This window comes from Oncorhynchus keta, chromosome 33 (genome assembly GCF_023373465.1).
Source record: "Oncorhynchus keta strain PuntledgeMale-10-30-2019 chromosome 33, Oket_V2, whole genome shotgun sequence".
NCBI lineage: Eukaryota > Metazoa > Chordata > Actinopteri > Salmoniformes > Salmonidae > Oncorhynchus > Oncorhynchus keta.
Genome location: NC_068453.1, coordinates 20,315,489 through 20,328,114, shown reverse-complemented (window position 1 = coordinate 20,328,114; position 12,626 = coordinate 20,315,489). Strand labels below are relative to the sequence as shown.

The window sequence follows — 12,626 nt, the reverse complement described above, 5'->3', positions numbered from 1 at the left end:
GGGGTATTGGGGGGGGATGCACTCATTGGGGGTAGGGATTTTGTGTGGGCACAAGGAGGTAAAAGTGGAGGATTCTTTTGTGGTAATGCAGGGGAGGGTTATAGGGGTGGATGTCACGATAAGGGATTGTAAATTTAGATTAGTGGTGGTGTATGGGCCACAGGTAGTGGCAGACAGGAGGGAGATGGTGGACTGTCTGACGCCCCTGTGTGTCACAAATGGGAAATTAGTGATAGGGGGGGATTTTAATACGGATTTAGGAATAGGGGGGGATAGCAGTGCAGGTGCCATTGCCAGGCTAATGGCTTGCCATTGTCTGGTAGATGGTGGTCTGCACACTACTCCGAAAATGGATGGTCCTACATGGCGCAACTCCAGGGGGGTTGAGCGGAGGCTTGACTATATTTTTGTACCCAGGTCTTTGGGTAACTTGTCTGGGCGGCTGTTGCCTGTTTTCTTTTCGGATCACGACGGGGTGCTCCTGCAGGTGGGGTCGCCAGTCTGCCTCTTTGGTAGGGGGTACTGGAAGTTAGATCGGGATGTGCTGGAGGAGCAGGCTTTTATTGACAGGTTTTATGGTTTCTTTTGGAGGCTTGAAGGCCTCCGGTCCATGTGCGAGAGGGTGTTAGTGGTGGGAATTAGTTAAGGTGAGGATTAGGGCTTTTATAATAGGGTATTGCAAGAGGAAAAAAATGGAGGAGAGGAGGGAGGTAGATCGTATCCAACGGTTAATTGAACTCGAATACGAGGCAGGCAACCTCAGCGGGTCGTTTGACTGGGAGAGATCCGCAACCCTAAAGGCGCAGCTCAGGGAGTTGCAGGAGCGGAAGGCTCGAGCTTTCCTGGAACGTGCGCATAGTGGCTTTCTAGAACATAATGATACTTATTCTGCTATGTTCTTTAAGTCGGTTAGGGCCAGACAGAGTAGGAAGGTAATGCATGGTGTTAGGGAAGAAAATGGTAGTATAGTTAGAGAACCAGAGGATATGGTTAGGGTGACAACTGATCATTTCCAATGTTTATTTAAGGAAAGGGAAATAGATGTAGAGCAGGGAAATGTGTTTTTAGAACACTTGTCCAGGCGGTTGCCGGAGGACATTAGAGAAGTGATGGAGGCCCAGATCTCACTAGAAGAGGTTGAGAGCGCTCTTTGGAGGATGGGAAAAGGAAAGGTGCCTGGGATGGATGGGCTGCCAGCTGAGTTTTATCTCAAGTTTTGGGGTATACTTGGACCAGTGGCCCTAGAAGTCTTGAAGGCCATCCTTGAGACGGGGATCCCGGGGGGATCAATGGCTGTTGGTGTGCTGTCACTTTTATATAAGAAGGGGGAAGTAACAGACCTTGGCAACTGGCGGCCGTTGACCATGCTGTGTGTAGATTACAAGCTACTTGCAAAGGTTTTAGCAGACCGGTTGCGCACAGCCCTTCCCTACGTCGTCCATGAGCATCAGACGTGCGGGGTAGAGGGACGCTCTATTAGATGGAACCTACAGTTAATCAGCGACTCCATCGCTTGGGTTGAAGATAGAGGACTGCCTTTAATGGTAGCAGCGCTAGATCAGGCGAAAGCCTTCGATCGCGTGAATAGATCCTTTTTATTCAGAGTGAAGTTCATAGGATGGATTCGTACATTATATGTCGGAGCGGGGTGCCGAGTTAGTGTAAATAGTCACTTGGGTGACGTTTTTGACCTCTCGTCTGGGGTCAGGCAGGGGTGCCCACTCGACTCTCCTCTTCGTTCTGTACATGGAGCCTCTGGGGGCTGCCATTAGGGCAGACACAGGCGTGGAAGGCTTGCTGATCCCTGGAAGTGGTGGGCTGCGTGTTAAGATGACGCAGTGCGCCGACGACACTTCCTTGCTGCTGTGCAAGGACTCGTGCCTGACAAGGTCCCTTGCCATCTTTGGGGATTTCACCCGAGCGTCGGGAGCAGTTCTGAACCATGCAAAGTCTTCCGTCAAGTTTTTCAGAAGATGGCGCGGTAGAACGGATGTGCCTGGGGGGTTATCTCTCTGTGAATGGAACATGCGTATCGCAGTGGTACAGAGGAAGCTAGCAATGTGGAAGGCTAGGTATTTGTCTTTTATGGGCAAAGTCCTGGTCCTAAAGGTGGATGTGTTGCCGTCTCTTTTGTATTTGGCGTACATCTAACCATTGCCGGCTTGTCTGAGGAGGCTTCTAGTGAGGCTTGTGTTTCAGTTCATGTGGAGTGGCAGGTGCGAGTGGGTCGCCAGGGCACGCATGATCTGTCCCATCGGGGAGGGAGGTAGGGGGGTACCACATTTCCCCCTCAAGCTGGACACAATTTTTGTTTCTTTCTTGTTAATGGAGCTTGCTCAGCCAGTGATACACCCGTCCGGTTACCTCCTGCGGGTGTTCTTCTCATATCAGGCGAGAAGCGTAATGGTGTGGTCTAACACGGGTCCTCGGGCGGAACAGCTGCCGTGGCATTTTGGTCATGTGGCTGCGTGCGCACCCTGAGGTTGAAGTTGCCCGAGTAGGTTTAGATCACAGGCACCTGTACGAGGAGGTCAGAAAGGCAGGGAGTCCGGCGCCTGTAGTGGGCATCTCGGAAGTGGTCTGGGAGGGAGTGCAGGCGCGGGGTCTGGACAACAGGCTCAAGGACCTGAATTGGTTGAGCCTCCATAAGTGCTTGCCGGTATGTTCCATCATGTACCGGTATAATTTGGTGCAATCCCCCACCTGTCCAAGATCCTCTTGTGGCAGAGAGGAGAGTGTGCGCCATGTCTTTTGGGACTGTGCCTTTGCCGGAGTAGTATGGGCTAGGGCACGGGTGTTGTTAGGTTTGGTAAAGGGGGATTTTGTATTGACGTGGGCCAGATTAGAGAGGGGTGTAGGGAGAGCGAGAGGGACGGATAGGGACAGGTTTCTGCTCTGGCTTCTCATGAGTCTCTTTAAACGGGGGCTGTGGGAAGCAAGGCAGAACATGGTGAAGACAGGGAGAGATTGGGGGTTGGAAGGGATAGTGAGGAGGGTGGAAGGAGATTTGAGGGGGAGGATGAAGAGGGAGGAGAGGAAGTGGGGGCAGCATGCTGCTAGGGAGAGGTGGAAGGGGGGTTTAGGGCTGGGTGTCATTTAGATTTGTAAGGGGATAGATTAGGGACGGGGAGATAGGGAAAGGTATTTTGTAGGGTGACGGGGAGGGAAGATGCTCCCCTGAGGTTTTGTTTGGGGTTTCTGTTTAGTTGAATTAGTTTAATTAAAATACCATTATTTGAGTATGTATGAAAATTATGTGTTGTAAAGAATGAATGGTATTGAAGATAATAAATTATTTTTTATAAAAAAAAGGATGTTTAGGTTTTCCATGTTTTGTATTCAGTTGTTCATGTGGACTATTTCCTTTTAAAAGAACCATGGACACTTACCACGCCGCGTATTGGTCCTCTGATCCTTTTCGCCTCTCCTCTTCGGAAGAAGAGGAGGAAATCCCTAACAATACCTGAGCCGAAAAGGTGAAATAAAATCAGCCGATGTGCCCTTGAGCAAGGCACGTAAACCTTAATTTGCTATGGCTGACCCTGTAAAAAATCCATTTCACTGCACCTATCCGGTGTACGTGACAATAAAACATATATTTTTTGCACATCCTATAGAACATTCTATGTGATATTATCTTGGCTGACACTTGGCCATCATTACAGAAGATGCTGAGTGGAGTCGTGGAATTAGGGTGATGAATGCCCTGTAAAGATCTCCCTGACAACACTTTGTGGCTTGCAGTAACCAATCCTGATGGAAATTGACCCCACCATTTCTTCTGGTTTAATGTAATCCACGCTGGTACTCTGGGTATCATGTTCTTTCTCCATGTATACTTGTGTACTAACAGTAAATGTTGTGCCCTTGTTTGACTGCTTAAATACGGGCACAAAACAAACCTGCCTAAAGAACCACAGGTTCTGTGTATGCAGTTCTCCCTCCTCTTACCTTGTTCGCCCTAGGTCTGTAAACAGTAATAGCTTTTCTGCATCCTCTCTGCCTCACCGGGTTAAACTAGATTGTCTTCCCTCAGTCCAGCCTCCCTGGGTTCGGCGTGATGTTTGTAAACATCGTCGGTTGTTTACCTCTCTCTATTGGTGTTGTACAGAGCGTGGCGCTAGTTCAACACCAGGGTAATGGTGTTTAAGATTGTTCAGAATCCTTGACCTTAGCCTCTGTATACATTTGCTATTCAAAGAATGTATATAGTCTACATATAGTTGAGCTACAAATAGTTGGATATTTCTTGGATTAATAAAGTAGACTCACTTAACGATTTGACATTTTTAGATTTTTAACATCTAAACTATATTATCAACTCCAAAACATAATCTTGCTATTTCTTCTGATTGGGACTGTGTCACTGTGTTCGACATCAAGCTGGGTATGAAAAATCGAATATCTGTAGTCGATTACAAGTGGTTTGATCATTTTCCAGCGACTCGCTGGTTGCAAACTGTGTAGTTTGGTTTTTGCACATGCTGAAGGGATAAAGGGTTGACAGATGCACATTATCCACCAACTGCTTTTTATTTTGTTTCTTCTAAAACAACTGACCCAACGATTAGGCTAAGCATCAAATCCCTCCTCTCCCCTTACAGCATGTACTCTCATTTCTATCATTTTTTCCTGAAAATAATCTGTTTTATGCTGGATTTTTTCAGGGGATGATAATTAGGAGTGGAGAGTTTACTAGACATAGGAGTCAAAGTCTTTAACTTAGGGCATCATGGGTTTGTTTTAAAAGGATCTAATGACCGCGGTGCCCGCTCATGCCATGATTCGCTCGCTTTGAACGGAACGATGCTCTACCTTGAAGTCCACCCCCCATTTTCTCATGCGTGGAGCAGGCCTAATACAAACTACGCTGGGATTGCTTTCTCTCTCTCTCTCTCTCTCTCTTGATCCCCTTGGCCCTGACTCAGTTTTTTGCCATTATCCTCTCTATCGATTCGCTCCGGACTTCTTTTTCAAGGCTCTGCTGTTAATGTAATTCAATGGGGCATTTTTCTTCCCTTCTTACCCCCTCTCTCGCTCTCTCTCTGACTTTCTCCACCGCTCTCTACCTTTCTCTCTCACTCTCTCTCTGTCTCTCTCTGTCTCTCTCTGTCTCTCTCTGTCTCTCTGTCTCTCTCTCTGTCTCTCTCTCTGTCTCTCTCTCTGTCTCTCTCTCTGTCTCTCTGTGTGTGTGTCAGATGTAGCCAGGGCGATTGAGCTGCTGGAGAAGCTACAGGAGTCCGGAGACGTCCCGGGTCACAAGCTGCAGTCCCTGAAGTTGGTGTTGCAGAGTGAGTTCTGCACAGCCATTCGAGAGGTGAGTCGATTCCCCTGCACCACGGCCCCAGGGTCCTTTTGCTCCTGCCAACACAGGGAAATTGACCACAGGTGACTGATGGTTATTTGAATGAATACATGTGGCTACACAACAATGCAGACTTTTAGGGATGTTTTCCCAGACATGGTCAGCTCAGACACACAGACTGAAGAGTAAGGGCCATCAATTCTCAGACTGAGGTCATCTAGTAGGAAATGTAATCTACTAGAGGAAATGTCAGGGTGGGCTGGCCCTTTCATTGGACAGCAGGATGAGAGAAGCCTGGCCTGGGAGTCAGGCAAAGACACTGGAGCCTGGTGCTGCCTGGTGGTGGGGGAGGCGTCATGTCTCTGCCAGGAGTAGCAGCTAGGCAGCACCCTACAGACTCTTTTACAACAGCTGGTCATTGAGAGGGAAAGAGCGAGAGAAACACTTCAACCACCAACAAAACATCCAGTCACCAGGGAAACTAGAGAGGATCCGCTTGGATTGGTTGCAGAGGCTGACCGGCCATAGTTTCCAGTCAATTACGTTCTTGTGTGAGCTGACACTTTGCCACGGTGCAGAATGGCTCTTTCTCGTAGAGGTCTGACTGCTAGAGGAGCTGGGGAGTGAAGATGAGTGGTCGTTACCAGCAACATTCAACAGCTGTGGCGTTCATGTCAGTGGTTTTAACAGCCTCCCAAGACAATAAATACTCCCATGTCTGAGCAATACCTTGCCATACGTGCTGTGTCGCATGTGTTTACAATCCAACATGCGGTCACAACCCCTGTATTCACTTTTATTACACATGCAAATGATTCTACGCACATTTCTCCCGGACAATGGATAGTGACGAGCATCGTAAAAAACACTTCCCTGCGGCTCGCTCTTAATACCCTGACATAGCAGGACTAGACTGCTGAGCCTTTTTGAGCTACATTGGCGAGTTAATCGTAATGTAATCACATTTGCCCTCATCTGGCCCCTGTTCTGTCTCTGGAATATGTCTGCAGATGGGAAATCTTTGTAGTTGAGAGAGCCACGTCGTGGGGATTCTAACCAAAAGGAGAGAGACTGTATTCTTCAAAACAACTTTATTATTAGATTTGCAAAAATGAAGCAATCAATAACAACCACTGAACGTTGTCTGTTCCGTCCTGCATTTTGTTTCCACACGTCTAGGTTCCATAATGTCACATACTGCAGTCACACCTAAACGGCTCTTATCTGTACACCCAGACAAATGACTAAGTCACACAAGACAAGCCTGTATCAGAAAAATACTAATGTATAACAAAGGACAATTCTCCAAGTAAAAACAGCATAGTATGTTCAATTAAACAACATAGTAGGTCATTAAATCATTTCCTCCACAGCTATTACAGGAAGATTAAGGGTTGTGTCAGAGCCATGTATAGTTGCTCGGTATTGGGATTCACCTGCGTGTAATTTCATTAATGCAGATGACCTATTCTGCGTTGAGCTGGGGCCACCAGGTATTATAATTGAGCAATTAGATTTGTTCCCCTCATCTCATATCTGCTTGTGAAGCTCATTTCATGGTCTGATGAGCAGACACAGAATCCCACAGACCAGGGTAGCTTGATCATGTCTCTACTGTAGAAAGTCACAGAGGTGAGCCGGTTGAAAACCTTCTTCACAGTGTCAATAGTATTTACAGCCACATGAATCAGCCTAGCTATGGGTGAGGGGGTTAACTGGCTAACTGTTGAGAGGGGAAATTGATGTGGGATGGAAATGCCTGCTAAGGTGAAAGACCCCCAATTACAGAGAGATGGAGTGAGGAGGAGCGTTGCTCTTCCCAGCCTTGTCTATCAATGACATCTCAGAGCTCAGGGAAAGTCCCTGAATGAGTTGTCCGAGTCAATCTGCTTTGCAAATGGAAAGGGAAGGACACCAGGGAAGACGACTGGGAGCGCTAACCAGCGGGAAATGATGGAGATTATGATGATTTCCAGCCACGCTGTTGGCTTGACTTAAAGCGTTATGCATATCAAGAACTGGTCCTGATGAAAATCATCCGAGAGGCCCGAGCAAACGATTCAACCACACATGAAATCGAATCATGACTTTCATTAGTCACAAAACAATGCAGGTAATTTTTCCTTGCAAAAAAAGCATAGTCTGTTCCAATGAACTCAATCAATTATGTGATCATAAGAGTTGTAGTAGCCTGATGATAATGGAACAGGGCATATGAATACGGGTCTCACTTTGAATTCATATAAAGGAAAGGATTTGTGTGCCGCTCCATTGAGAGCAGACCTTAGTCTCTTACTACATTTACTGTGAGCTGAAGGCTGAAAGCCACTTCATTTAATTATCTCTGTGTGTTTAATATTCTCTTTTTGTGTCATGCTGACAGAGTGAGGGAGGTCTGTGAATGAATAGTTATTAAATGCCATTTTGCTTCTACCAAAGGACCCCTTTAAACTCAGTCAGCTAGAGGGAGGAGAAGGAGAGCTCTTCAAGCTCTCTCTCCGTCTCATCCTTCCCCATTTTGCTCGGGGAGCCATGGTTACACGCGTCGTGCCAGGCACCCTCCGGGCAGCTCTCTCCACTGTCAGGCATTGTGGCGTCCTCGTAAGGCTGACGGTAAGACTGGTAGCCCCCAGCCCATCATTGTGGCGTCCTCGTAAGGCGGACGGTAAGACTGGGATCCCCCAGCCCATCAAGCACAATGAGCCTTCCACAGAGGTTAGATAGATCTGGGTTAATGAATGCCTGCCGTGGTAAACGCCCAGTGTACCGGAGAGTCAGGAGAGCGAGGGGGAAGAGAGAAAGGGAGAGTATATTCAGGAGGGTGGTAAAACGCCCAGTGTACCGGAGAGTCAGGAGAGAGAGGGGGAAGAGAGAAAGTGAGAGTATATTCAGGAGGGACAGGAAGAAAGTAGTGTTCAGAGGTAAAGATGGATGCATAGCAACAGGAGGGGGAATGAGATAGAAATGATGCCTTCAGGAGTGCAAGTCTTTCAAATCTCTCTCTCACTGCCTGTTTCTCACTCTGTGTCTCTCTCTCTCTTTCTCTCTCACTCTCTTTCTCCCTCACTTTGAATCTGTTTGTTCCCTGGTGAAAAGTGAAACAGTGAAAAGAACACAGCAATTTGTTCCATGTTGTGACTGTTTTCTTTATGCTATTGGAGATTATTTTCCCCCAATGAATTATCAGAACAGAAGGTTATGTTCATTCATTAACAGTGTTGTCAGACTAAGTTCAACTGGGTTCATAAAGGTAAACCTAAAAAGCTCAAATATCTTATTTTTGTATGTGAACTGCTTGCTCAAAACAAAATCCCATTGATTTATTTTGTTGTTGGATTGCGGTTATTCTTTTATTTTCATATTAACCAACAGACTTTGTTTTTCATCAGTCAGATATACCCAGGCGACATGAAACCACTTGTTTTATTGTTGAAACACAGATGAAGCACTTTGAAGTCGCAAAGAGGCAAGGGCCTTAGTTTTTCTCCAGCTCATCATACAGAAATATTGAATGATGGTTGAGCCCAGAAAACACATGCTCTCCTTGTGTCGAGACATACCGAGGTGTGAGCTGATGAGTAAAATCCCTATTAGTTTCCATTCCAGAGAAAACAATACAATTCACTGCAAATGAAAAAGTCAATGTTGTTCTTTAAGAAGCGTTTGAGACGTTACAATTGAATTTGATTTGCTTGTTGAGTAATTCAGCAGTAGTTAGTGGTACATCCAATTTGCACTTCAACTCGTGGATGTTTGTGCATATAGTTAAGCAAATTACAAATTGAAATAGCTTTTATTGTTGTTCACGTGTTTCCTAGACACGATTCTCCTGACTCACAGCAAGGCATCCACTGAGACCTTGAATACACAACAGTCCATACATCTTAAGTGTATTTAAATCAAGCTCACAGGGATGGATGGATGCTGTATCTTTATATGACAAACGATGCACTGACAAAATGTTTATAGAATGGACCAGTCGCAAGGCTCTTGGCTAAAACACACAGCGAATGAGGGCTCATATGAGTCACATCAAACAATTACATGACCCCGTATGGGGATGTAGGCCAATGTATCATGTAATGTTCAACACTGCAACACTAGTCAGAGCATTCATAATGTTTCGAGTTGTTTCTGTTGGATCACCAGAAGAAGGTGTGATAATGTCATACTATACGCTGGGGGTGTTATTGTAAATGGTGTCGATACAGTATGTCATGTTCTGTATAGAAACAACTCAAAATAGCTCTTTTACACCTGAAAGCTTTCCATTGGCTCGTAATGCTGACTCTTCTTTAGAGGAGGTTAGAACACACTGTAGATGTGGAAGAGGTGTCCTGGTATAAGGTCCCAAGATGGTGTTCAATATTGGAAATCAAAGAGTTGCTCAGCTGAAAAATAAAGTACTGCTTTTTGACTGTAACACCAGAGTTCCACTAGTGTATACACCCTTAAGTTGTACTAGGGACGTTGTGATTCCATTCCTTAAGTTGTACTAAGGACATTGTGTTTCCGAAGCTAGGGCTGACAGTGAGGACTTGTGAAGAGCAGAGTCAACAACCTCTGCATAAACAAAACAGTTGCTTTGTGAAAAGGTGTTAAACATTGTTCACAGTTAGCCATTGTTATGTATTACTGAACAAAAATAGAACCACAACCAATGTTTCATGAGCTGAAATAAAAGTTCCCAGAAATGTTTCATATGCACAAAAAGCTTGTTTCTCTCAAATTGTTTATGTTTACATCCCTGTTACTGAGCATTTCTCCTTTGTCAAGATAATCCATCCATCTGACATGTTTGGCATATCAGAAGCTGATTAAACAGCATGACCATTACACAGGCGAACCTTGTGCTGTGGACAATAAAAGGCCACTCTAAAATGGCCAGTTTTGTCACACAACACAATACCACAGATGTCTCAAGTTTTGAGGGAGCATGCAATTGGCATGCTGACTGTAGGAATGTCCATCAGAACTGTTGCCAGAAATTGTAATGTTCATTTCGCTACCATACGCCGCCTCCAACGTTGTTTTGAGAATTTGGCTGTACGTCTCACACCGCAGGCCACGTGTGACCCAGGACCTCCACATCCGGCTTCTTCACCTGTGGGATCGTCTGAGACCAGACACCTGAACAGCTGATGAAGCTGAGGAGTATTTCTGTCTGTAAAAAAGCCTTTTTGTGAGGAAAAACTCATTCTGATTGGCAGGTCCTGCCTCCCCAGTGGGTGGGCCTGGCTCCCAAGTTCCCTCCCAGCCCCACCCATGGCTGCACCCCTGCTCGCACCCCTACCCAGTCATGTGAAATCCATAGATTAGGACCTAATGAATTTATTTCAATTGACTAATTTCCTTATATGAACTTTAACTCAGTAAAATCGCTGAAATTGTTGCATGTTGCGTTTATAATTTTAAATAATGCCCGAAAAATAATGTGAAAAGCCCCAGTGTCCTTGCCTTGGCCCCAAGTCAGGACAAGTCCACTGAGGCCATGGCCCAATGAGTACCAGGGGCCGGGCGGTGGAGCTGGAAACAGACAAATCTGAGACTTTTTGGTAAAACACAGGGGGGAAATCCTTAGTGGAAATTCACCTACAGTACCAAGAGTCTTAGCTCCACTCACTACTCCGTTCCAAACTCCACTCTCTTCAGTTTATTTACTCAGTGCCATGTGTTACCCACATGAGAGAAAACCAAAAGGGGTAGTAGCGCCACACCACAGTGTCCTATGAGTATCTTGTACTTACTGATGCATCACGGTTTGCTTATGCTAATTGTCATAGGGACCAGATGTTTGAGCAGCCTTAAGGGCAGTAAGTAGCAGGAGGCAGCAGGATCAGGCACCAAATAGTGTGCAGTTTATTAACAGCGAGAGGTTGACCCAGGTGGATGAAGAAATCCAATGAACATCTACATAATCTACAAAGGTATTTGCAAGAATAAACACTCTCAAAATACAGGTTTAAATAGAAAATCAAAAACCTAACCCTGCCAACTACCAAGTCTGGTAGTCTACGACATGGATTGAACATGCACGAGACTTGGGGAAATGTTACAGAAAATTCAAAAGTACTGAGAAAATACACTCATGGTTTGTCCATTTATCTCTTTCAGGTGTACCAGTACATGCATGAAACAATCACAGTCAATGGCTGTCCGGAGTACCAGGCACGGGCTACAGCGAAGGTGAGCAAACATACTCTAATCTCAGACTGTATTGACCAAACTTGAGGCTGACAGATACTGTACAATGTAGCCTAGATACATAAACACCCATGTCTCCATCAGATGATCAAAGAGTGGAGCAGGTTTGGTGCACAATTAATGACTCATTAGCAGACCTTGGATGTAAACACTTGAGAGGTTCCACCAATGAGTCCCTCCTCCACCGCTCATTCATATTCTTTCGGAGGAGAGCTTCTTTTGTGGAGGAGAATAAAACAGACATCTAACAGTAAAAGGGGGACAGGAAAAGAGGGAATCAAGAGGGAGGGTGAGATGAGAGAGAGGAGTGCATAACAGTCCTCTTTCCCAGTGTCACCAATACATCAGAGAGTGAGTGAAGAAGAGATGGGGCAACGTAGGCAGGTACGCACACTGACTGATACAGTTGGCTGCTCCTTCCAGATGTAACAGTATAACTTTACGTCCGTCCCCTCGCCCATACCCGGGCGCGAACCAGGGACCCTCTGCACACATCAACAACAGTCACCCTCAAAGCATCGTTACCCATCGCTCCACAAAAGCCGCGGCCCTTGCAGAGCAAGGGGAACTACTACTTCAAGGTCTCAGAGCAAGTGACGTAACCGATTGAAACGCTATGTAGCGCACACCGCTAACTAAGCTAGCCGTTTCACATCCGTTACACTCACCCCCCTTTTGACCTTCCTCCTTTTTCCGCAGCAACCAGTAATCCGGGTCACGGCACCAATGTAACAGTATAACTTTACGTCCGTCCCCTCGCCCATACCCGGGCGCAAACCAGGGACCCTCTGCACACATCAACAACAGTCACCCTCGAAGCATCGTTACCCATCGCTCCACAAAAGCCGCGGCCCTTGCAGAGCAAGGGGAACTACTACTTCAAGGTCTCAGAGCAAGTGACGTAACCGATTGAAACGCTATGTAGCGCACACCACTAACTAAGCTAGCCGTTTCACATCCGTTACACAGAGACTGCTGCCTCCATCTTCTTACACGGCCTGGGCACACAGAGGAGTAGGACACAGATTGATTGACAGCACTGGGCAAGCAGGATGAGTAAATAACTAGGGCTGGTGTGGAATACAATTCCAAAAGGGCGCTTTTTTTTGTCAGCGAA

The 12,626-nt window shown here is 46.1% G+C and overlaps 1 protein-coding gene across 2 annotated transcripts in view; it reads left to right on the top strand.

Annotated features, from left to right (window-relative positions):
- The window catches only part of LOC118366371 (protein lin-7 homolog A), a 40,911-nt gene that overhangs the window by 13,460 nt on the left and 14,825 nt on the right, over nucleotides 1–12,626 (top strand). For both annotated transcript variants that reach the window (XM_035748988.2, XM_035748989.2), the window contains exons 2-3: nucleotides 5,199–5,317; nucleotides 11,420–11,491. In XM_035748988.2, the coding sequence (XP_035604881.2) occupies nucleotides 5,199–5,317; nucleotides 11,420–11,491 (191 nt within the window). The remainder of the gene's footprint in view (nucleotides 1–5,198; nucleotides 5,318–11,419; nucleotides 11,492–12,626) is intronic.